Source organism: Staurois parvus, unplaced genomic scaffold (genome assembly GCF_062004578.1).
Source record: "Staurois parvus isolate SC_StPar_1 unplaced genomic scaffold, SC_StPar_1.0 ptg000097l, whole genome shotgun sequence".
NCBI lineage: Eukaryota > Metazoa > Chordata > Amphibia > Anura > Ranidae > Staurois > Staurois parvus.
Genome location: NW_028317893.1, coordinates 4897518 through 4922646, shown reverse-complemented (window position 1 = coordinate 4922646; position 25129 = coordinate 4897518). Strand labels below are relative to the sequence as shown.

At 43.4% G+C, this 25129-nt stretch overlaps 1 protein-coding gene across 1 annotated transcript in view; it reads right to left on the bottom strand.

Moving 5' to 3' along the window:
- GNAL (G protein subunit alpha L) overlaps nucleotides 1–24906 on the bottom strand; it is a 357841-nt gene extending 332935 nt beyond the window's left edge. Inside the window, exon 1 of the mRNA XM_089671021.1 lies at nucleotides 24068–24906. Within this exon, the coding sequence (XP_089527147.1) occupies nucleotides 24068–24587 (520 nt within the window). The 5' untranslated portion in view covers nucleotides 24588–24906. The remainder of the gene's footprint in view (nucleotides 1–24067) is intronic.
- Nucleotides 24907–25129: the final 223 nt, after the last annotated feature.

Sequence of the window (25129 nt, the reverse complement as noted above, 5' to 3'; positions counted from 1 at the left end):
ATCTCCAGTCTGTTAATTTTAAAAACCTTTATCAGCAATAATTTTCTCTTCCGCGGCTCTGATTGCACACATGCTTATTTAGTTTGATCCAAAGACATTAAACATGCACCTGCTAGTCATTTGTTAAATAAACAAACTCCGGATTCTAATCTTGCACAGCACCAAAAATAGACCACAACACTGCAACCATCCATCACATTACTAAATAAACTAGTATAATCGCCAAGACTTTCCCATCCTCCCATATCTTCTTAAAATAGTCCATTTATTTCTTTTTTCCAAAGTGAGGAGGAGGTCACTGGAGTTATAAAAGCTGCAGCAAATAAGTGCCCTCAGCAACTAGATTACAACTGTTGTTTTCCCAGGGCAGGTTAATTAAAAACTTCTATCCGATTATTTCCTATAGGCAAGGCCGTTTCAATGGAGGACAGAAATGTGACATCCATTTCAATGTTTGTAGCCTATATCAGATGCCTGAGCTTATGCTAACAGCACATATCAGTGATGTATTTTGGTTTTGTGCTGCCCTAGGCAAGACTAAGGCTCAGTTCACACTAGCTTTGGCAGCAGGCGTCAGACCGGCATTTGGGAAGCGTTTTTAACGCTTTTCAAATGCCTATGAAAATTCTACACATGGCAGCACACAGTGCTGTTCACACTGAAGCGTTAGAGTTGCCTTGTGTCGAGTCAGGAGGAGTTGAAGCCTCCCATTCAAGTCTATGGTGATGATCCGCAAACGCCTGGTGGGCATTTGCGGTGCGGTTACGAGTTGGTTGCAGAGTGTTAATACCATTTAACTTCATTATAGGGGTTTGTGGTGCGGTTTTAATGCTTGGCAAATGCCTATCAACTGCCTCAAAACCACAAATAGGGTGTTTGGAGAGCGTTTGAGGAGCATTAAAAACTCTTCCCAAACGCCTGTCTAACACCTGTCAAACGCTATAGGGGCATTTGGCAAGAGTTAGAAATAAAGTCAAATAATAAACGTGCCCTAAAGGTGGGAATACACGATTAGATAATTGTATGTGAAATGGTTTGATACAGTAATGTTTTACTATGTGATTTTAGTGAATGTCACTTTTTGTCATTTTCAAATTTCCCGCCCTTCCTTCCCCCGTACACCCTGACGCTAGCAGGGGACAGAACCCAGATGACAGATGCCAGCATCCGCCTGATTACATTGCCGGGGACACTGCAGGAGGAACATCGCGGGAGCGCAGGACAAGGTAAGTGATTGAGAGATCCCGGAACAGCGCTGCATGGTAAGCCTGAGTGTAGCTCGGGGTTACCGCTTGTGGTACTGAAACTTTACCCCGAGCTACACTCGGGAATACCACCAGGGAGGTTAAGTAGGTTTTTGTTGAATAAATAATTCCATAGCAGAAATGTAAAAAATTGCTCTTGTCCATAGGAGGGAGAACAGGTGTGAGAGGTAAAGTGGTAAATAACATATCTTAGAGAAGAATTCCAGGTATCAATATTTTATACATATTTACATTGCTCCAGCTTGAACCAATCTAAAATGCATATACCATACCTGGACAATGGTGTCACCATCCTGCCTCTCCACCTCGTCCAATTAGAAATGCTTTGCATTCATTCAGAAAATGCAAAGCATTCTCTGAATAGTGATAGTGCCCATGCTGAGTGGGCGACCTCCTATGTTCACAATGCAGCAAGGCAGCAGAGCAGCCACTCAGTGCAGAACCGAGAGGCAAGTGACAGATCATTGGAAGAGCAGTATCTACTTTTCCAGTTTCCAGGGGCATGGGCCAGGTATGGCATATACATAGTTACATTGGTCCAAGCTAATGTAACTACGTATAAAATATATATACCTGGAATTCATTTTAAACATAAGATTTAATAAAAGAAAAAAAAGGCCTGAAATTGGAAAAAAATATTACCAAGCTCTGCCTATATATCTTTTACTTAACAATTAGGTACATTATTAGACATATCTTAAATATAAATAAAAAACATTAAATATTTAAAAGCAAATACATTTTTAATCAATTATTGCTCATTCAATCCTGCCCAGGGATCTCTCTTAACAGGAGATTAAAAGCTATCATTAATGGAAAGTGATCTGAATCTGCTACCTTGGCTCTGCCATCAATTTATATATACACTTAAAGCAATCAACAGAACTAATCACACTTCAAACTTTCAAAGACTAAAGCTGTGTTTACAGCGTCATAACATATTCCCTAATTAGATCCACTATTTGTAAAATCATCTATACAATAAAATGCTGGCTAGTTACCCTAAATTTACCATCTACAAGTGTGTAATATGTGAACAAAACTTAAACGTGTAAACAGAGGGGAAAAGCCCCTCTATGCCAATAAATGAACAAAAATATATAATAAAATATATAATAAATTAATATAACTAAAATAAAATATTCAACCCTTGTGGAGTGCTGAAATTGGTTCATTGAAAACAAAAGAAGGACAGTCAACTTGCTCATTAAACCAGTGTTTTTCAACCTTTTTTGTGCAAAGGCACACTTTTTTCATGAAAAAAATCACGAGGCACACCACCATTAGAAAATGTTGAAAAAATTTATTGAAAAACTTTTTGACTTGAGGGCCACAATGGGTTCATATATTGGACCCGGGGGGCGGACCAAGAGTAGATGAATGATGTGTATGTGTCATCCATAGTAAGTATAGTAATATTCCCCCATAGTAAGCATAGTAATTAATCCCCCATATAGTAATTCATCCCCCATAGTAATTCATCCCCCATATAGTAATTCATCCCCCATAGTAATTCATCCCCCATAGTAATTAATCCCCCATATAGTAATTCATCCCCCATAGTAATTCATCCCCCATAGTAATTAATCCCCCATATAGTAATTCATCCCCCATAGTAATTCATCCCCCATAGTAATTCATCCCCCATAGTAATTCATCCCCCATATAGTAATTCATCCCCCGTAGTAATTCATCCCCCATAGTAATTAATCCCCCATATAGTAATTCATCCCCCATAGTAATTAATCCCCCATATAGTAATTAATCCCCCATAGTAATTCATCCCCCATAGTAATTCATCCCCCATATAGTAATTCATCCCCCATATAGTAATTCATCCCCCATAGTAATTCATCCACCATAGTAATTCACCCCCCATATAGTAATTCATCCCCCCTATAGTAATTCATCCCCCATATAGTAATTCATCCCCCATAGTAATTCATCCCCCCCTATAGTAATTAATCCCCCATATAGTAATTCATCCCCCATAGTAATTCATCCCCCCTATAGTAATTCATCCCCCATAGTAATTCATCCCCCATAGTAATTCATCCCCCATATAGTAATTCATCCCCCATAGTAATTCATCCCCCATATTAATTCATCCCCCATATTAAGTCCCCAAGCCCCCCTGTGTCAATTCACTTACCTTTGCTCCGCGCGTTCCTCTCGCCGTTCCGGTGTAGCATGAAAATCTGTCTCCTATGAGGATCTGTCCCCCTCGACGTATCTGCGCATGTGCCAGTTTCAGGCATTAGCAGCCGATCGGCGATCTCCGGCACATGCGCAGATACGTCGAGGGGGACAGATCATCCTGACAGTATCACGCTCCGCGGGCCGGATTAAAAGGTCCGCCGGGCCGTATACGGCCCGCGGGCCGTAGTTTGCCCATTGCTGTTCTAATGATTGGTCTATTTGTGAGCCGAGGCCACATGTTACGGATGAAATTGCAATTTTTCCCACGGCACACCAGACAATATCTCACGGCACACTAGTGTGCCGCGGCACAGTGGTTGAAAAACGCTGCATTAAACAATATATAAAATTTAGGTAAAATGCAAAAACCTTTGTTACTACAATATGAAAAGCATAAAGTGGTTCAGGCTCAGCAGCAGGCTGCCGTGGACACAAGATCAGCAGGCAGACATCAAGCGGACACCCCAGCAGGCTCCCTGGCCCTCTCCTCCGGCCTCAAGGGCCACTTCTGGCAGGACTAGGCTGCTGTGGCCCCCGACAGGACCCCGCACGGCATCACCACCACTCGATCCCCGCATCACCCGTGGACACTACCTCGCGGCCTGGCGAGGCCACACAGCCCGAGGCTCAGGTGCTGCAGGTCTCCACCCGGGCAGCAGTAAACTCCAGAAGGGTACCAGAGGCTCCCTACAGTGCCCCTGCATCCAGGTAAGCCATCTCCATCTCCATCCACCTCCATCCCCACCCCTGCATCCGTACAAGCCATCTCCATCTCCATCCACCTCCATCCCCAACCCTGCACCCGGGCAAGCCACCTCCATCTCCATCCGTCTTCATCTCCACCCTGGCGGTCTTCCCTGCGGACACCCAAGGCCGTGTCACTGGGGTCACCTTTGGCCTGGTGTGGACGCGTAGCCTGAGACTCAGGCAACCCGGCTCTAAACCCCGACCCGAGCAGCGGCGTGCCACTGACGTGCATCAAAACCCTCCCCGAGGCCCCACCATCTGGTCCATACCAGGAGGGGGGGATCGGAGTGGGTCTGTCTCCCTCAACTCACGGCTGACGAACTCGACCTACCGAGGTCTACTGTGCCCTACAGTGACACAGCCTGAACCTCAGTTACACAGCCTGGAATTCCAATAAATGAACAAAAATATATAATAAAATATATAATAAATTAATATAACTAAAATAAAATATTCAACCCTTGTGGAGTGCTGAAATTGGTTCATTGAAAACAAAAGAAGGACAGTCAACTTGCTCATTAAACCAGTGTTTTTCAACCTTTTTTGTGCAAAGGCACACTTTTTTCATGAAAAAAATCACGAGGCACACCACCATTAGAAAATGTTGAAAAAATTTATTGAAAAACTTTTTGACTTGAGGGCCACAATGGGTTCATATATTGGACCCGGGGGGCGGACCAAGAGTAGATGAATGATGTGTATGTGTCATCCATAGTAAGTATAGTAATATTCCCCCATAGTAAGCATAGTAATTAATAGTAATTAATCCCCCCATAGTAATTCTACATCTGTCACCACTGAGCACCTTTCAAGTCCTCCCTAACCCTCCCTCTCTATCCTTCTCTTCTTTTGAGACCCACTGCATCTGGCTATTCTCTCCCATCTCTCTGAGGATTTCAGTGATCTACCAGCCTCCTGGACCCATGTCCCGCTTTCTCGATGACTTCGCCACCTGGCTACCCTACTTTCTCTCCTCTGAGCTACCCACTATCATCCTCGGAGACTTCAACATCTCTATTAATGTCAATAACCCGGTTACATCCCAACTCCTCCACATAACCTCTTCTTTTGAACTAGCGCAGTGTATACAGTCCTCCACTCACTCCGACGGGAATACCTTAGACCTTGTCTTCTCTCACCACTGTACTCCCTATAACCTCTCAAACACCCCATTTCCCCTCTCTGATCACAATCTCATCACCTTCACAGTCTCCTCGTCCTCTAACACTACCCCACTAAACAGCAGACAATTACCAGCAGAAATCTCCAAAACCTAAACCCGGCTCCCTTCCACTAAGCATCTGACCAGCTGTACGACAGCATCAACCCCCTGTCCTGCCCTGACCTGGCCACTGCTGTCTACAATAACTCTCTTTCATCCACTGCAGACTCGCTTGCCCCCCTAACAACACGAAGCATCAGGCCCCGACCTCTACAACCTTGGCAGACTGACCACACCCGAAATCTCAAACGACACAGTCACGCGCTGAAGCGATTATGGCGTAAAACCAAATCCCACCAAGCGTTCACCCATTATAAATCTGCCTTCCTAACATACACTTCCTCCCTTTACGCTGCCAAACAAGCCTACTTTGTCACCCTCAATAATACCTTCTCGAGTCCTCGTTGGCTCTTCTCTACCTTTAACTCTCTACTTTCTCCCCCGCCACCCAGCGCCTCACTCACTGCCCACGAGATTGCTCACCACTTCCAAAACAAGATCGACGCAAATCGTAGGGACATCGCCACTACACAGACACCCACCCCATTTAGCATTCCTCATACCATACCTCCCTCAACACTTTCCTCCTTTGACCTCGCTACCACGGAAGAGGTCCTTAAGGTCTTCTCAGAAGATCGCCTCACCACCTGCCCCCTGGACCCTGTCCCTTCACAACTCCTTTGGTCACCCTCCTCTTCCGTCCTATGCTCCCTCACTCACATCTTCAATCTCTCCCTCTCTACAGGTGCACTCCCCTCCCCTCTAAAGCACGCGCACATCACTCCCATACTTAAAAAACCCTCCCTAGACCCCACCAACCTGAACAACCTTAGACCCATCTCCCTGCTGCCATTTACCTCTAAACTCCTAGAACGCTTAGTCTACAATCGTCTGAGCTCCCACCTTACTGACAACAACCTTCTTGACCCCTTACAGTCTGGCTTTCACCCCCTAAACTCCACCGAAACTGCCCTATTAAAGCTCTCTAATGACCTACTAACTGCAAAAACCAATGCCCACTGCTCAATACTCCTACTACTCAACCTCTCCGCGGCTTTTGACACGGTTGACCATCCCCTCCTCCTCAAAAAACTACACTCTTTTGGCCTCAGCGACTCCGCTCTCTCCTGGTTCTCCTCCTATCTATGGCAGCGCTCCTTTAGTGTTACCTATAACGCTGCCACCTCCTCCTCACTCCCTCTCTCTGTAGGGGTCCCCCAAGGTTCTGTCCTTGGACCCCTTATCTTCTTCATCTACACCTCTACCCTTGGTCACTTGATAAACTCCCACGGCTTCAATTACCATCTCTATGCTGATGACACGCAAATCTATCTGTCTACCCCTCACCTCACCCCTTCAGTTTCCACCCGCATCGCTAGCATACTAAGCGACATATCGGCTTGGATGTCACTCCACTTCCTCAAACTCAACCTTTCCAAAACTGAACTCCTAGTATTCCCCCCTGCCCGCGCCACCCCCCCCACTGACTTCACCATAAATATCGCTAACACCATCCTCAGTCCATCCCCCCACGCCAGGGTACTAGGTGTAATCCTAGACTCCCATCTGTCCTTCCAGCCCCAGATCCAATCGCTGACAAAATCATGTAGACTTCACCTCCGCAACATCTCCAAGATACGACCGTTCCTAACCCCGGAAACCACTAAGCAACTTATTCACTCCCTTGTCGTATCACGCCTCGACTGTTGTAACTCCCTCCTCATTGGCCTACCTCATCGCAGGCTATCCCCCCTCCAGTCTATCATGAACGCTGGTGCCAGACTCATCCACCTCACTAACCGTTCTGTATCCACCACCCCTCTCTGCCAATCCTTCCACTGGCTCCCAGTTGCCCAACGGATAAAATTCAAAACTCTAACAATGACATATAAAGCCATCCACAACACTGCCCCAATTTACATAACCAATCTTATCTCTAAATATCACCCAAACCGTGCACTCCGCTCCTCGCAAGACCTCTTACTCTCTAGCTCCCTTATCTCCTCCTCCCATGCTCATCTCCAAGACTTCTCCAGGGCGTCACTCATCCTCTGGAACGCCATACCCCAATCTATCATACTATCACCTACTCTACTTGCCTTCAGGCGATCACTGAAAACCTCTCTCTTCAGGGAAGTCTATCCCGCCCTCTGCTAATTCTGGAATCCTCTACTCTTCCAACCACTCCATCCCCCACAGTGACTACCTACTGTACCATTCACCCCTCCCTCCTAGATTGTAAGCTCCAAGGAGCAGGGCCCTTGGCGCTATATAAAACCTGTATTATAATAATAATAATAATAATAATAATAATGTGTTAATAAAGCTTTGTGGTTTTTTTTGTATTGAAATAACAAACATGGTATACTTACCTGCTCTGTGCAATGATTTTGCACAGAATAGACCCAATCCTCCTTTTCTTGGGTCCCCGCCATCGCTCGTGGCTCCTCCTCTGCAGCGAGTGCCCACCATAGAAAGCTGCTTTCTACAGGGGCTTTTGCATGGACTCTCTCCCAAGGCTCCCTTTCTACATCTATTGACACAGAGCGACAAGGCCCCGCCTCCTCCCAAAGAATTTGACTGACACAAGTAGGTGCCAATGGCTCAAATGTCTCTGTAACTACACACACAAATACAAAAATACATGATGCATATGGCCAAAGATTTTGTGGCTATACTTCCCCTATGGATAACAGGAGTGCAGTTCAATCTGCACTCTTGTGATCAATTTTCAGCCAACGCTGGTCCATAGCCCGCTGTAGCCTGACATCACTCAGCCGGTTAAGGCTCTGGAAAGATCCTGACCATATGGTCGGGATCTGCCCAGATGTCTGACTGGCAACTGGATCAGCTTCTCAGCATGCAGTTGAGAGCCTGAGCCAGCCGCTCCCCTTCCCCCCCTGCCCAGTGTCATTAGTACAGTGTCAGTGCTTTTTATTAGCACTGCTCACAGTATTAGTGTCACAGGAGATGTCAGTGGCAGTTAGTCAGTTCCCACCCAGTGTCAGAATGCCTGCTGTACTATCGCAGTCCTGCTGGTTGCCATCAATACTAGTATGAAAACAATGAATAAAAATTCCAGTATATATACCACCATTTATAGACGCTGTAACTTTCATGCAAACCAATTATTATACACTTATTGGGAGTTTTTTTTACCATAGACATGTAGCAGAATACATTTTAGCCTAAATTTATGAAGAAATGTATTTTTTTTTATTGGATATGTTTTATAGCAAAAGTAAAAAATGTTGTTTTTGGGTTTATTTTAATTTTCGGTTTCTTTTCATTTACAGCGCAAGAAAAAACCCAGTGATGATGAAATACCAATAAAAGAAAGCTCTATTTGTGTGAAAAAATGATTGTGTACAGTGTTGCATGCCCACACAATTGTCAGTAAATTAGAGCGCTGCCGTATTAAAAAAAAAATTTCCTGGCCATGAAAGGGGGGTAAATCTTCCAGAGGGCAAGTGGTTATCAAGGTAGTTATGTTTTAAGAAGTGTGAAATGTTTTTTACATAGATCTAGACTTGGGCAACCTTGTCCTTCAAGCAGTGTGAGACAAGTCAGTTATAAATGATATAGCACTAGTAGTACGTATTCCACAGCTGCTTATTCGCCCACTTTTTAATTTGTGTGCGGTGATATGTGCCATGTGTATAGCAATTGATGTTTTCATACGTAGGCGCCCCAGCGTGTGCTTTTACATTTGTATGTACATATATGTGAGGGTGGAGGGGGGGCTTCAATTTTTTTTTGGGGGGGGGGGGGTATGTGCTTTGGTGTAACCTCAATTTTTTTTACAATACATTTTTTTTTTACTTTTTTTTTTCATCACATAGGGGACAAGGTCCCTATGTGATGATTTTTTGGTGACAGGTTCTCTTTATTGAGGTGTGGTGCACACTAAAAGACCCTGAATGTCTCCCCTGTGCTCCACTGAATGTAATGCGGTACACATTGCACCGCATTACATTCTTTGCCGGCTTCCATGGCCGGGAATCTCTCAACGGGGACCCGGAAGTGACATCATAACTTCACCTTTGGGCCAGGAAAAAAAGGGGAGGGGAGGGGAGTGGAAGTGTCCACTCTCCTCCCTCCCCTCCAGCCGGCAGCAGTGAGCTGGTCCCAGGCCTGAAGTTGGTCAAGCAGAGCACAGGAGACCTCACGGGGGGGGGGGAGCAATCGGGTGGCAGCGCTGCCCGCAGCAAGGCTGAAGGTAGAAAAAAAACTACCAGCCCTGCAAACACCATATAGACTTCTATGAAGTTTTTTGTAATTGTGTAGCAAGTTAATGTCAAAGTCTGGGAACAGGTGCAATTTAAAGTGGAACTAAATGGAAAGAAGAGCCCATTTTGCAATAAAGTACACTAATGCAGACCATACATTGGGTTGAATTTCGAACAAAGTTTCTTTAGAAAATCAGAAATTCTGTGCATTTTGTAATCCTATGGTACCACCATTGATTTTGAAATTCAAACAACCAAGCCTTCAATTTCACCTCATGTTGTTACAGAAAAGAATTTTCGCTGCCAAGAATTTACTTTTCTTTCCAGGTCATGGCTCATGCTCATTTCTTTTTCGTTCACATTTCTCTCACAATTCTCCCATCATTGATTCAAAATTCGTTTGTTTTTCAAAAAATTTCCAACACGCTTGATCACTCAAATTCAATAGTCACACAAGAATCGCCTGTTTCTGTGAGCCACTAATGGTGCAAAATTCTTAGAAAAGATTTTCGAAAGAAAATTCTTTCAGAATTCGACCCGTGTATGGCTGGCTTTATCTGACTATTCACAGCTCAGTTTACATTTGGGCATTCTGGAAGTGTGCTGGGATGCATGCACGGGAGTGATGATATCCTGTGTCAGTCAATTAAAATGACTGACAACTGGTACCCGGAAGAATCCAGGTAAGCATTTGTGCCTTTAGTTTGGCTATAATGTCTATTTTTTCTTTTTCTTTTCTCTGTAGGTTCTGTGCAAAGTACAGAATCTCTCAACACTGGAGGGGCAGTTAATCTACTGCAAAATATATGTTTCAGCTGTAAAACATGCATAAAAAAAAAAATGCCCCCTTTATTAAAAAAAAAATGCAACATGCATATGTCTGGATTGTTGATCATGTGTGTTTTTTTCAGAATTTTGTCTCAAGTACACAGGCAAGTGATCCACATGATAGACAATTAGCAATCACGGTAATCAGGTTCACGCACCTAAGACCTTAGCTATGAGTGATTTCAGATGCGTGAACTGGATTTCTTCTACTATAAATAAACGTTTTGCAGCTCTTTACTACTTACCTATCTGTATTATTACTGTGCCGAATAACCTGTACTATGAAACACGAATATCAAAAGTTCTCTGAAGGTTTGTATACATGTAGCCACATGAAACATTTGATGATATAAAGTAATAACAAAAGAAACAGGATTATGACTAAAGATCATTAGTCTATGGTGGTAATTAACGTTTTGGTTGCTATTTCAGCTTCATTTTGTTATCAAAACATACCAAGTGGAAAACATGTAGCTTGCATATTCTGAGTAAGGGTTGAAGGGGAACTGGTTGAATAATCTGTAAGCATACCTCAACCATGTACAGAACACCGGAATATTCAATACAATCTATTACTTTAGGCCAGTTCCACTAAAATGTTAAGTAATACTTCTTTGGACTGAAAGGTGCCTAGGGGGAAATGGCTTCTTGTTAAAAGCAACAAATCAGTCTCTTTCATTCGGCCACAATACGCTAGAGACTATTATTTCCTTATACAATCAATCATGAGTTCAATTATAACAAATCTGTTAGTTATAAAGGTAAAGGGGCTGAATAAAAAGGAACCTGTTAGATTACCTTTGATCAATACCACTAGATGAGCCAGATAATCATTAGGGTTCACAATACACCAATACCCTGGTTGGCACTCCCTGGTCAGTACAAAGAGAAAAAGAGGGCAGGGAGTCCACCAAAAACATGAAATATGGTGAGGTGCCACCAGATGTACCTGGTAGGGTGTTGCCTAAAGCAATACAGGAAAATTGCTTTAGAGGGCTTCCCTCAAACTTGTATTTATTATATATCAAGAGACATAAAGCCAAGATACAGAAGCCATCCCCGACCATGTAACCCCTCCACCCACACAGAAGGGAACCTTCCAAGATCAGCACTCCAAAGACGGCAACCAGGGAAGGTGCCAAATCCGCCCCGATGCAAAGCCAGGGCACCCGCACCACCCCTCCAAAACAATCCCCCCCAAACCACACATCACCACCACCAACCCCCCAAACCCACAATCCACCCACCCAGGGGTTGGTGGTGTGTGGTTTGGGGGGGTTGTTTTGGAGGGGTGGTGCGGGTGCCGTGGCTTTGCACCGGGGAGGATTTGGCACCTTCTCTGGTTGCCATCTTGGGGGTGCTCATCTTGGGAGGTTTCCACCTGTGTGGGTGGGGGGGGGGGTTACATGGTCGGGAATGGTTTCTGTATCTCTGATGCAATGTGTTTTTACTTTTTATTTCTCTTAATATACAATAAATACAAGTTTGAGGGAAGTCTTATAGGTGTGTAGCCTACTTTCTTTTGGTTTTTCCTGTACTTCCCTGGTCAGCCCTGCTTTATAACAGCTATAATTCACAATGACATCTGAGAGCACCATTTGTGATCATCACTAGGATTTCATATTCCACAGGCTTCCAGAAATTTTCAACACTCGGTGCATAATCACTACTTTTCGCTACTGCTTTTACACATCACATCAGAAAAAAGAGACACAATCAACCCAATAAATTAAAAAAAGATCTGTCAGGATATATATCTGTAAAGAGTTAAAGCAGAAATCAAACCCACCGATTTACTGGTTTCAAAAAGCAGTTGCACTCCCAGCATGCCAGGAATGCTAACTGTCACATTTGCTTGTGTTCTCAACCAAACTGTCAAGCTATCAAATTCCCCTCCCCCCTTATTTTTTTCTAATATTGTACATTGCTATATACATTATATTGTGCAATACAGACTTCTTCACTATATATACTATGTGTATTGTGCATGAAAAACTCCTGTACTATATACACTATATTATATACTACATACTTTCATCAAAGTGTTTATTGTCTCAACAGTTGCTGGTTACTAAGCAGTCCCAAACTTTTTCAGCCTCATGCACACTGCGCGTTTTTGTAGCTTCTGTTTTGGGCATCAGGTTTTTTTTCTTCAGCCAGTAAACTCCCCAGCATGTTATCCTATATGTCCATGCACTCACAGGCTTTAATCAGCATTTTTTGGCAGGGGTGTTTTCAGGCTGGAAAAACCCCCCAGAACTACTGCGTTTGAAGAGGAGTTTTTCAGCTGTAAAGGGCTGCAAAATGTGACTGTCTGCGGTTTATGAGCAGTTTATGAGCATTTTTGAGTCTCAAAAGCTTTTGTTGGTGTATAGTTTTGGTAAAAAATGCAAACACTGAAAAATGCTAAATAACGGTAATGCAAATGCTAAAAAAAGCGACAAAACTTATTTTTTTACCATGGCGTTCTACAGCTACTGACACTTTTACAACATCCAGTGTGCATGATAGTGAAGTTCTTCTTAAAGGTAGGCTCAGACAAACTGTTAGCTCTCGGTCTCTTTTCAGTGTGCACAAAATCATATTTCTTTACTTAAGGTGCCCAAAGGTACCCAGGTCTTTTATAATCCTAGCAATGCCACTGGATTAGTGAAAACAATGTGCCACAGTACACTAAGCAAGCTGCGCTTTTTTAAATCAAGCAATGGGGCACAATTTATAATCTTGAACACGGGCCCGCTGATTTCATAAAGCACCCATGGACGAACATATAGTACAGACAGCTGTGCAGAGCTAATTTTATGTTCAATGTTTTTATTCAGATTTCAAGTAAAAGGTACAAACTTAGGCAAGACAATGCTGTGCAGAGCTAATTTTCAATAAAAGTTAGTAGATATAATTACAGTCTAGTACAGGTACACTGTCACACCCTGCCACTAGTCATGTACAGTACAGAATTCATTTTCAAAACTTAGTTCTGGTCATTATACTGCACAATAGTTTGCAGTTTCACTTACCTATTATAGCATTTTATACAATGGCCTCATTTTGTGTTGTTTCACTTATGGAATTAACGTATTCTGAGAGCTAACAAGTATAGTAGCATACAGTATATAGCTGTTGGCTTTCGCATACATGGGTCTCCTGCATTTGTTTTACTTAATAACAGAAGAATCTGATCTGGGAAGTATTTAAAAAAAATCACTGTATTTGCCAGATCAATTTCTCTTATGTTTAAATGTATCTGTGTTTACATGCATTTAGTATCTAATCGGTCCCTGGACACAGAGATTTCTATTTTTTCTAAACGCAGCTAAACTGAATGCACAGAAATGCACAGAAATATACCATTTAAACTCATTATATGCCTATAAAGGCATATAAACGTGAATGAGGGGTATTAAACATAAAACAAACAATTGCCCTATTGCAGGGTGGCACAGTGGCTTAGTGGTTAGCACTTCTTCCTTGCAGTAATTGGGTCATGGGTTCAATTCCCAACCATGGTGCCTCCTGCATGGAGTTTGCATGTTCTGCCTGTGTTTGTGTGGGTTTCCTCTGGGTACTCCAGTTTCCTCCCACACTCCAAAGACATGCTGACAGGTTAATTGGCTCCTGTCTAAATTGTCCTAATTTCATCTGGCAACATGGGATCTCCTGCATGGTAGGGGTTGGAGAAAGACCTGGCAACCTACCCTGTAAAATAACTGCTAAGAGAGTTCATGGATAAAGTCACTTGTGAGTGACAGTCCATGCAATCGCCAAGGGTTGGATACGACTGACTGACTGAATGGATAGATAGATAGACTCTATTGCAGCTTACCAATTCTTAGATGTGATGGCTGCATTAATTTTCTTTTTAGCATTTCTGTCCTTTATATTCACCTGAGGATCCTGTCTTTAAGGCTCCTATCACTCTTCGTAAACTGAAATCACAGCACAATGTGCGACACACGTTTGGGTGTCATTATCCTTCAATAGCGCCCCCAAACGCAATGAAAATCTGCTACGGTTGTCAGGTTGGCAAACTGCAGTTTTAAAAATCGTGTGAAGCTTGTCACCTGAAAAGGAATAGGAGCTTCTTTTCGAGTGACAAATGCACATAGGGTAGCCCTTTCAATTAAATAGGCCGCCTTATGCGACACGCAAAATCACGCTTTCACAATTGCATATTGGGAATGAGTTTTCCTGCTAGGCAATAATGTGAGTCTCTTGTTTTACAACAGAACAAGCTGAACTGTAGATATAGCAATTAGAAGACTGAGACAAACCATTTAACATTAACAGGGGTGCATACAATGTTTTTTTATTTATGTTAAACCTTTATCCCAAAAGAAAAAAAAACTGTTTGTTGTCACCGCGTAAAAAGTGTGAGCTTGCATTAGGCTTCAGTTTGCTAGTGTATCTAAATCTGCTAGCCTAGCTCATCTAACACTCCCCCTCCCCCCAAGACTAACAACGCTGCTATCCAAAAGTGTACTTGTTGCTCCTTCATCCAGAGTGGAGACACCCTAAGACAGGAAGTCTGTTACTCGTTGGATCAAAGACATGCTGGTAGGTTAATTGGCTCCTGTCTAAAATTGGCCCTAGTATGTGTATGTATGAATGTGAGTTAGGGACCTTAGATTGTACGCCCCTTGAGGGTTACAGACTGATGCCAATGTACAATATATGTGTAAAGCACTGCGTAAATTGACAGCGCTATATAAGTACCTGAAATAAATTTTAAAAAATCACCAAATAAAAAAACAAAAAGGAAGAAGCCTAAAAAAAAAAACCCACAAAAAAGAAAAACCACCCCCCCGGAAAACTAATGTAGTCACCACATTTAATGATTGGATTGGTAAGCTACAATATATTACAGTTTGGTTTTAGGTTTAAAGGATAAGTTCACCTTTGGGAACATGTTACACCCATTTTTAAGGTGGAACATGTAACATGTTCCCAATGCTGCAGCCGTTGCCTGATCTCCCCAATCCATGTGACAGTAGTATGGAGAGAAGTTCCCCGTACTAGCTGTCACTTTTTAAAAACAGCTCAGCCATGCTGCACTTTCCACACGGCCACGTCATTCATTCACAGTGTTCTGTGAATGAGAAACTACAAGTCCCGACAGCCTTAGCGGCTGTCGGCTTATAGTTCCCAATGAACTACTACGGCATTGCGGAACACTGTGGTAGTTCATTGAATCTTCCTGTCAGTACATACCATATGGACAAGCAGATATACTAATAGATCTGCAGGAGACCTGCATGGCACCAGTGATCTGCTTACAGGCTCCTTTTTTCACAAAGTTGCCATTTTAACAGATTTCTCACACACAGCATAAATACGTACATTTAAACTACCTAAAAACATTCTGCTATGCCTCCCAAGTATGGGGACACCACATGTGTGAGACTTTTTCACAGCCCAGATGCATAGAGGGGCCCAAAATCCAAGGAGCCCCTTCAGGTGTTCCAGGGACACATCTAATTTCATGACTATCTATCACATTTTTGGAGGCCCTGAAGCGCCAGTACAGTGGAAACACCCACAATATAACCAAAAATTTTGGAAAGTAAACACTCTAAGGTATTTTCTAAAGGCATGGTGAATCTTTGAAAAGTTAATTTTTTGCCACAAGTTTTTGGAAAATGCAGAATGAAAATGTATTTTTTTTAATACAAAGTTTTCAATTAATAAGATATCTAACACACAGTATAGATATACAGTCAGGTCCATAAATATTGGGACATCGACACAATTCTAACATTTTTTGCTCTATACACCACCACAATGGATTTGAAATGAAACAAACAAGAGGTGCTTTAACTGCAGACTGTCAGCTTTAATTTAAGGGTATTTACATCCAAATCAGGTGAACGGTGTAGGAATTACAACAGTTTGCATATGTGCCTCCCACTTGTTAAGGGACCAAAACTAATGGGACAATTGGCTTCTCAGCTGTTCCATGGCCAGGTGTGTGTTATTCCCTCATTATCCCAATTACAATGAGCAGATAAAAGGTCCAGAGTTCATTTCAAGTGTGCTATTTGCATTTGGAATCTGTTGCTGTCAACTCTCAAGATGAGATCCAAAGAGCTGTCACTATCAGTGAAGCAAGCCATCATTAGGCTGAAAAAACAAAACAAACCCATCAGAGAGATAGCAAAAACATTAGGTGTGGCAAAAACAACTGTTTGAAACATTCTTAAAAAGAAGGAATGCACCGGTGAGCTCAGCAACACCAAAAGACCCGGAAGACCACGGAAAACTGTTGTGGATGACCAAAGAATTCTTTCCCTGGTGAAGAAAACACCCTTCACAACAGTTGGCCAGATCAAGAACACTCTCCAGGAGGTAGGTGTATGTGTGTCAAAGTCAACAATCAAGAGAAGACTTCACCAAAGTGAATACAGAGGGTTCACCACAAGATGTAAACCATTGGTGAGCCTCAAAAACAGGAAGGCCAGATTAGAGTTTGCCAAACGACATCTAAAAAAGCCTTCACAGTTCTGAAACAACATCCTATGGACAGACGAGACCAAGATCAACTTGTACCAGAGTGATGGGAAGAGAAGAGTATGGAGAAGGAAAGGAACTGCTCATGATCCTAAGCATACCACCTCATCAGTGAAGCATGGTGGTGGTAGTGTCATGGCATGGGCATGTATGGCTGCCAATGGAACTGGTTCTCTTGTATTTAATGATGAAGTGACTGCTGACAAAAGCAGCAGATGAATTCTGAAGTGTTTCGGGCAATATTATCTGCTCATATTCAGCCAAATGCTTCACAACTCATTGGACGCCGCTTCACAGTGCAGATTAACAATGACCCAAAGCATACTGCAAAAGCAACCAAAGAGTTTTTTAAGGGAAAGAAGTGGAATGTTAGGCAATGGCCAAATCAATCACCTGACCTGAATCCGATTGAGCATGCATTTCAGTTGCTGAAGACAAAACTGAAGGGAAAATGCCCCAAGAACAAGCAGGAAGTGAAGACAGTTGCAGTAGAGGCCTGGCAGAGCATCACCGGGGATGAAACCCAGCGTCTGGTGATGTCTATGCGTTCCAGACTTCAGGCTGTAATTGACTGCAAAGGATTTGCAACCAAGTATTAAAAAGTGAAAGTTTGATTTATGATTATTATTCTGTCCCATTACTTTTGGTCCCTTAACACGTGGGAGGCACACATGCAAACTTGTAATTCCTACACCGTTCACCTGATTTGGATGTAAATACCCTCAAATTAAAGCTGACAGTCTGCAGTTAAAGCACATCTTGTTCGTTTCGTTTCAAATCCATTGTGGTGGTGTATAGAGCCAAAAATGTTAGAATTGTGTCGATGTCCCAATATTTATGGACCTGACTGTACATTTGGATTCAGAATTACACCCCAAAACACATTCTGCTACTCATGATTATAGCGATACCACATGTGTGAGACTCTTTCAATGTTCGTACTGATTATGTACCAGATATTATATCTTATGTATCACACAACTCAACCAATTGTATCAAAACTAATGTACTGTAAAGGTTGCTTGTGTACAAGTAGTCAGGGTATATACCTTAGTGAGGTGTTACCTATAGAAGTCCCCATTGCTATAAGCCAAGCAAACCTAGCCTACTGGTACGTGGCTGCCCCCTGGAATGCCATGTTTACTGGCCAGGAAGTACAGGAGGCTGAAGAAAAAATTTACAAATGTGGTTCCAATATTGCAGTTGTCTAGAGGAGATGGCTGGGAATGGTGTTAAAGAATGTAATCAGTTGGATGTGCAGATAGGTCAGTTCAGTCAGCAGGCATGGTCATGGTCAGCAGATAGGCAAAGGATCGGTCCAGGCAGCATGCAGAAACATGATCCATAAATAGGCCATGGTCAGTACAGGCAGCACTGGTGTGACGGTGGTCAAGAACACAGCTGCAGGCTGCACTGGCCTGGTGGCAGTGGGACTTGTGTAGCACAATCAAGAACACTGTTGCAGTGTAATATCTCATCATTGCCTGTTTTAACCCCATTTGTGCCATCAAATGATCATCAACTGTGTGTATTGCACACAGTTGCACGGTGTTTGTGGCACTTCCCCATTTGCTTGCGTGTGTCATGTTCAGTGGGCTTGCCACTCACTGATTGCTACATGTTGGGCAAACTTTGCTGCAGGCGAGAAGAGAAGCATTGCAACAGTGGCGTGTAAACACCCCTATCTGCTGCCCATTGCAGCTTAAGGGAGGGTGGTTGGCGGACAGCAAAAATGCACTTTTGAGCTGCATTTGTGCTGCCTGCCAACCACCTCCTCTTAAGCTGAATAGCTTTTGGCCTAAATTTATAATGAAATTTGATTTTTTACAATTTTTTTACTGGACATGTTTTATAGCGAAGTCAAAAATGTTGTTTTTCTTTCAAAGTTATCGGTCTTTTTTTGTTTATAGCGCACAAAATAAAAAATGCACAGGTGATAAAATACCACCTAAAGTAAGCTCTATTTGTGGGAAAAAAATGTAATTTCATTTATGTACAGCGTTGCATGACCACGCAATTGTCAGTTAAAGTAACACAGCGCCGTATTGCAAAAAATGGCCTGGTCAGGAAGGGGGGTAGATCCTCTGGAGGGCAAGTAGTTAAAGAAGTTTGCCACCTGCGGTATTTTTTCCTGGACGAGTATAGTAGTAGTACAGTTTATATTAGGAAGAGTTGCCCTATATACAACTGGACTGGGAATTAGTGGTACATCTTAGTAGAAAATTGTCCTCCCAATTTGCTTGCTGTAAATTGATGACAACTTGGCATGTATGTAGTCCAGAGGGGGAAAAGCAAAGACACAATTTTCTAGGGTTACATATTGCAAATACGATATTTACCAGCCTACAAAACACTACAAACCGCACATACAGTATCTTAGTACAAAAAATACACACTGTATCATGTATATTTGTATGCCAGTATTACTGCCATGCCCTAATGTTTTTCATAATCTTAAATTATCAACTGTTCTATTTTCCTAACAAAAAAAAATACATGTTTTTATTTATCATTTATATTTGTATTTGATGTCAATAAAGTCGCTTTTACTTAGACATATAAAACTAAACAAAGGAATACAAATATTTTTTAGTAATATTATTTATCAGAATTTAGAAGGTGCCAAGTGTTTGTGCAGAGCTTTACAAAATAAAGGGAGACATGACAGTTACAACACAGTTCAACAGAGGAGGGTTCAGAAGGCCCTGCTCATCAGGTCTTACATATAATCCCATTAGTATATAGATTCATCTGGCCTAAACAAAAGAGAACAAACACAATGTGCAGCTGGTGCAGTTTATTTTTTATTAAATACATTTCAGCCGTATGTCACGTGATGCTAGTGAGTGGGATACAGTGCTACATTGCTCAGGCCTTCATCAGCAGCCTTCAAGACCACATAGAGTGTTTGGCCTTTACACTCCGGAGAAATTATACGCCTGAGCAGTGAAAGCAAAGTGGCAAAGCACAATGACACATCCCTTAGGATCACATTACTACAGATTTATCAATTACACACTCACCTATTTCCCTGAAGCAAAGCACAGGGAAATGACAATTAGCTAAAACATGGTTATAGATTTGTACTGCTTACGTTGGCTAAAGGATAACATCAGCGCCTGCCTTTGCTATGATGGTCCTATGGAAATGAAAGTATGTGAATGGTCTGAATGCTGCAACTGTATTTTTCCTTTTTTATGTGACATTGTCACTCTGGAAAAGGTTTATAATCCAGGACACTGATGGTTAAATCACCACCGCCTTTTCATCTACATACCAGCCTTACTGTGATTGCAGCCCATGTTCCACCCCCTTGACTGCTGCTTGGGTGGGGTACCACCATCAATATGGTTGTATGAATTGCAAACAACTAAGACCGGACAGCATTCACACCTATTTGTGTACATACTGTCAGCATCACCTGTAAGTCATTTTCTATCAAAACAAAGAATATATAATTCTATAAACAGCTATGTACACCTTCATCCCTGGGTTGATCAGGCCTCCAGGAGTAGGCTATGCTCCTGTGGAAAGCATCAGTGTAGGGGTCCTTTACCACAATAGAGGATGTAGAACACGATGCACAGAATGTAGGCGTTTCCTATCAGATTATAGAATATAAATTTATTAACCAGCTATGTGCGCCTGCATCCCTGAGCAGATCAGACCTCCAAGAGTAGGCTTGACTCCTATGGAAAGCATCAGTGTATGGGCCCTTTAACATAAAGAGGATGTAGACTGAGATGCACAGGAAGCAGGCATTGTCTGTCAAATTATAGAATATATATTTATTAATAATCTACGTACACTTCCATCCCTGGGTTAATCAGACATTTAGGAATGGGTTAGACTCCTATGGAAAGTATAGGTCTTTTAGTACAATAGGGGATGCAGAATGAAATACACGGGATGCGGGCATTTTGTATCAGATTAAAAAATATATATTTATTAATAAACTATGTGCACCTCTATCCCTCGGATTATCACACCAGGAGTAGGCAAGGAGCCTATGTTACGTATTAGTGTATGGGTACTTTACCATACCATGGAAGATGTAGATCAAGATGCATTTCCTATCAGATTATAGAATGTATATATATATTAATCAACTATGTACACCTCCATCCTTGGGTTGATCAGACCTTCAGGAGTAGACTCCTATGGAAAGTATGAGTGTGTGGGTCCTTCATTGTAACAGAGAATGTCGAATATGTGATGCATAGGATGCAGGCATTTCCTATCTGATTATAGAATACCTATAATTCAGCTACATACACCTCCATCCTGGGTTGATCAGACCTCCAGGGGAAGGCTCCTATGGAAAGTATCAGTGTATGAGCCCCAGTACCATAGAGAATGTAAAATGGGATGCACAAGATACAGGCATGTCCTATCAGACTATAGAATATATATTATTGGGCTATGTACACCCCATCCCTGGGTTGATCAGACCTCCAGGACAAGACTCCTATGGAAAGTATAGGTGTATGAGTCCTTTAGTATAAGAGAGGATGTAGAATTGCATAAACAAGATGCAGGCATTTCCTATCATATTATAAAATATTTGGCTGTGTATACCTCCATCCTTGGCTGATCAGACCTCCAGGAGAAGACTCCTATGGAAAGTATCAGTGTATGGGTCCCAGTATCATTGAGAATGTAGAAAGAGATGCACAGGATACAAGCATTTCCTATCAGATTATAGAATATATAATATTCGGCTAAGTACATTCTTGGGTTGATCGGACCTCCAGAAAAAGGCTCCTATGAAAATTACCAATGTATGGGCCCCAGTAGCATACAGGATGTGGAATGAGATGCACAAGATCAGGCATTTGCTATCATATTTTGGATTATCTATAAAGCAGCAATGTACACCTCCATCCCTGGATTGATCGGACCTCCAGAAGAAGGCTACTTCAGGAAGTATCAGTGTATGGGTCCCAGTATCATTGAGAATGTAGAATGAGATGCACAGGATACAAGTGTTTCCTATCAGATTATAGAATATATAATATTTGGCTATGTACACCTCCATTCTTGGGTTGATCTGACCTCCAAAAGAAGGCTCCTATGGTAATTATTAGTGCATGGGTCCCAGTACCATAAAGGATGTGGAATGAGATGCACAGGACCAGGCATTTGCTATCATGTTAATGGAATATCTATAAATCAGTAATGTACATAACTATCCCTGGGTTGATCAGACCTCAAGGAGAAGGCTCCTATGGGATCAATGTATGGGTCCTTAGTATAGGAGGGGATGTAGACTGAGATGCACAGGATGCAGACACTTACTATCATATTATGGAATATCTATAAATCAGCAATGTAAACCTCAAATCTTGGGTTGATCAGACCTCCATAGGAAGGCTTTTATGGAAATTATCAGTGTATGGGCCCCAGTACCATAGAGGATGTGTAATGAGATACAAAGGATCAGGCATTTGCTATCATATTATGGAATATCTATAAATCAGCAATGTACACCTCCATCCCTGAGTTGATCAGTCCTCCAGGGGAAGGCTCTTATGGAAGGTAACAGTGAACTGGACCCAGAACGATAAAGAATGTGGAATGTGATACACAGGATCAGGCATTTACTATCATGTTATAGAATATCTATAAAACCACAATGTACCCCTCCGTCCGAGTTGATTAGACCTCCAGGGGAAGGCTCCTATGGAAGGTATCAGTGAACTGGACCCAGAACCATAAAGTATGTGGAATGTGATACACAGGATCAGGCATTTTCTAACATGTTATAGAATTTCTATATATCAGCAATGTACCCCTTCATCCCTGGGTTGATCAGTCCTCCAGGGGATAGCTTTTATGGACGATATCAGTGAAGTGGACCCAGTACCATCAAGATTGTGGAATGGGATACACATGATCAGCCATGTGCTATTATGTTATAGAATATCTATAAATCAGCAATGTACCCCTCCATCCCTGGGTTGATCAGTCCTCCAGGGGAAGGCTTTTATGTAAGGTAACAGTGTATGGGCCCCAGTAACATAGAGGATGTGGAATGTGATACACAGGATCAGGCATTTGCTATCATGTTATAGAATATCTATAAATCCGCAATGTACCCCTTCATCCCTGGGTTGATCAGTCCTCCAGGGGAAGGCTTTTATGGAAGGTAACAGTGTATGGGCCCCAGTAACATAGAGGATGTGGAATGAGATGCACAGGATCAGGCATTTCCTATCAATTATGGAATATATAATATTCAGCAATGTACCCCTCCACCCCTGGGTTGATCAGTCCTCCAGGGGATAGCTTTTATGGACGATATCAGTGAAGTGGACCCAGTACCATCAAGATTGTGGAATGGGATACACATGATCAGCCATGTGCTATTATGTTATAGAATATCTATAAATCAGCAATGTACCCCTCCATCCCTGGGTTGATCAGTCCTCCAGGGGAAGGCTTTTATGTAAGGTAACAGTGTATGGGCCCCAGTAACATAGAGGATGTGGAATGTGATACACAGGATCAGGCCTTTGCTATCATGTTATAGAATATCTATAAATCCGCAATGTACCCCTTCATCCCTGGGTTGATCAGTCCTCCAGGGGAAGGCTTTTATGGAAGGTAACAGTGTATGGGCCCCAGTAACATAGAGGATGTGGAATGTGATACACAGGATCAGGCATTTGCTATCATGTTATAGAATATCTATAAATCCGCAATGTACCCCTTCATCCCTGGGTTGATCAGTCCTCCAGGGGAAGGCTTTTATGGAAGGTAACAGTGTATGGGCCCCAGTAACATAGAGGATGTGGAATGAGATGCACAGGATCAGGCATTTCCTATCAATTATGGAATATATAATATTCAGCAATGTACCCCTCCACCCCTGGGTTGATCAGACCCCCTGGGGAAGGCTCCTATGGGAAGTATTGGTGTATGGGCCCTTAGTACAGGAGAGGATGTAGAGTAAGCTGCACAGGATGCAGGCCAATCATCAAAGCTCAAGGACACCATGCAGCAGTATCAGCAGGCAGGCAGTGTGAGTAGTCATGGCCACCAGACACCCCATCCCTAGGAGAGGCTCTTACCTAGCAGGAGCAGTCTGTGAGTCTGCTTGTACTCCCTCTTCTGCTCCTTCAGGACCCGATCTATGCTCTTGCTGACTTTCTTGGCCTCCTTCTCAGCCTCCTTCTCCTCCAGGCGGAGTTTGTCCCATCCTTTCTGCAGAGGATGCTGCTGCTGCTGCTGCTGCTGCTGGACCTGATGCTGCTGCGCCTGTTGGCCCTTGCCGGGCTTGTGCTGCTGCTGCTGTTTGCTGTCCCCGGTGCCGCTGCCTCCCCCGTTCTGTAGCAGCAGCAGCAGCCCGTCCGGACTGTCCCCTCTGGCCGCTTTGCAGAGCTCCCCCCGGCGGGGCTGCCCATCCCTGAGCTGACCCTGGGAGGCGGCGGGGGTCCCGGTCCGGTTCAGGTCCCCTTGCCGCACATCTCCGGCTCTCATAGGCACTGACAGCTCCGGGGGCGGCTCGGCGTCCGAGTTGGTGGCGGCGTTGGAGATGGAGCCGCTGGGATCACCGAACAGCCGCGGCCGGAGGCTGTAGCAGAGCCCCATGGCCCCGGCGATCTACACACGTGCCGGAGCTCGGCGATCAATAGCCGCAGATCGATGGGTAGAGATCCGGAGGAGATCGGGGGCGGATTACGCGGTGGGCGCACCCCGGATGAATGGAGAGACGATCGAAGACAAGGCAAGGGCGGCGGGATGGAGCTTAGCTCTTCATCATCCAGCCGGGGATCCCGGCAGCCGGAGGAGCGGGGAAAGCCGAGCCCAGCAGACCGTCACATTGCCAGCGTGCCATCGTGCATCTTCTCCGCTGTGCTCCGCGCACAGCACCGATCACCTGACACTGCCGGAGACCGGGACCTCAGCAGGCCGGTCCACCTTACCGTAATCACCGCACAGCACGCGCACCCCCGCCATCAGCCTGCGCCGAGGCGACACCGGGGGCGCAGCTTCTCTGTGCAATACGGCACTTTTGACATACTCGCTTTTCTCCATCATCTCAATCCAAATTCTTCTCCTGTCAAACGGTTTCCTAGACACCCCTGGGGGGGGGGGCAGCGGGGATATTCATCAGGGATCTGAAACTGACC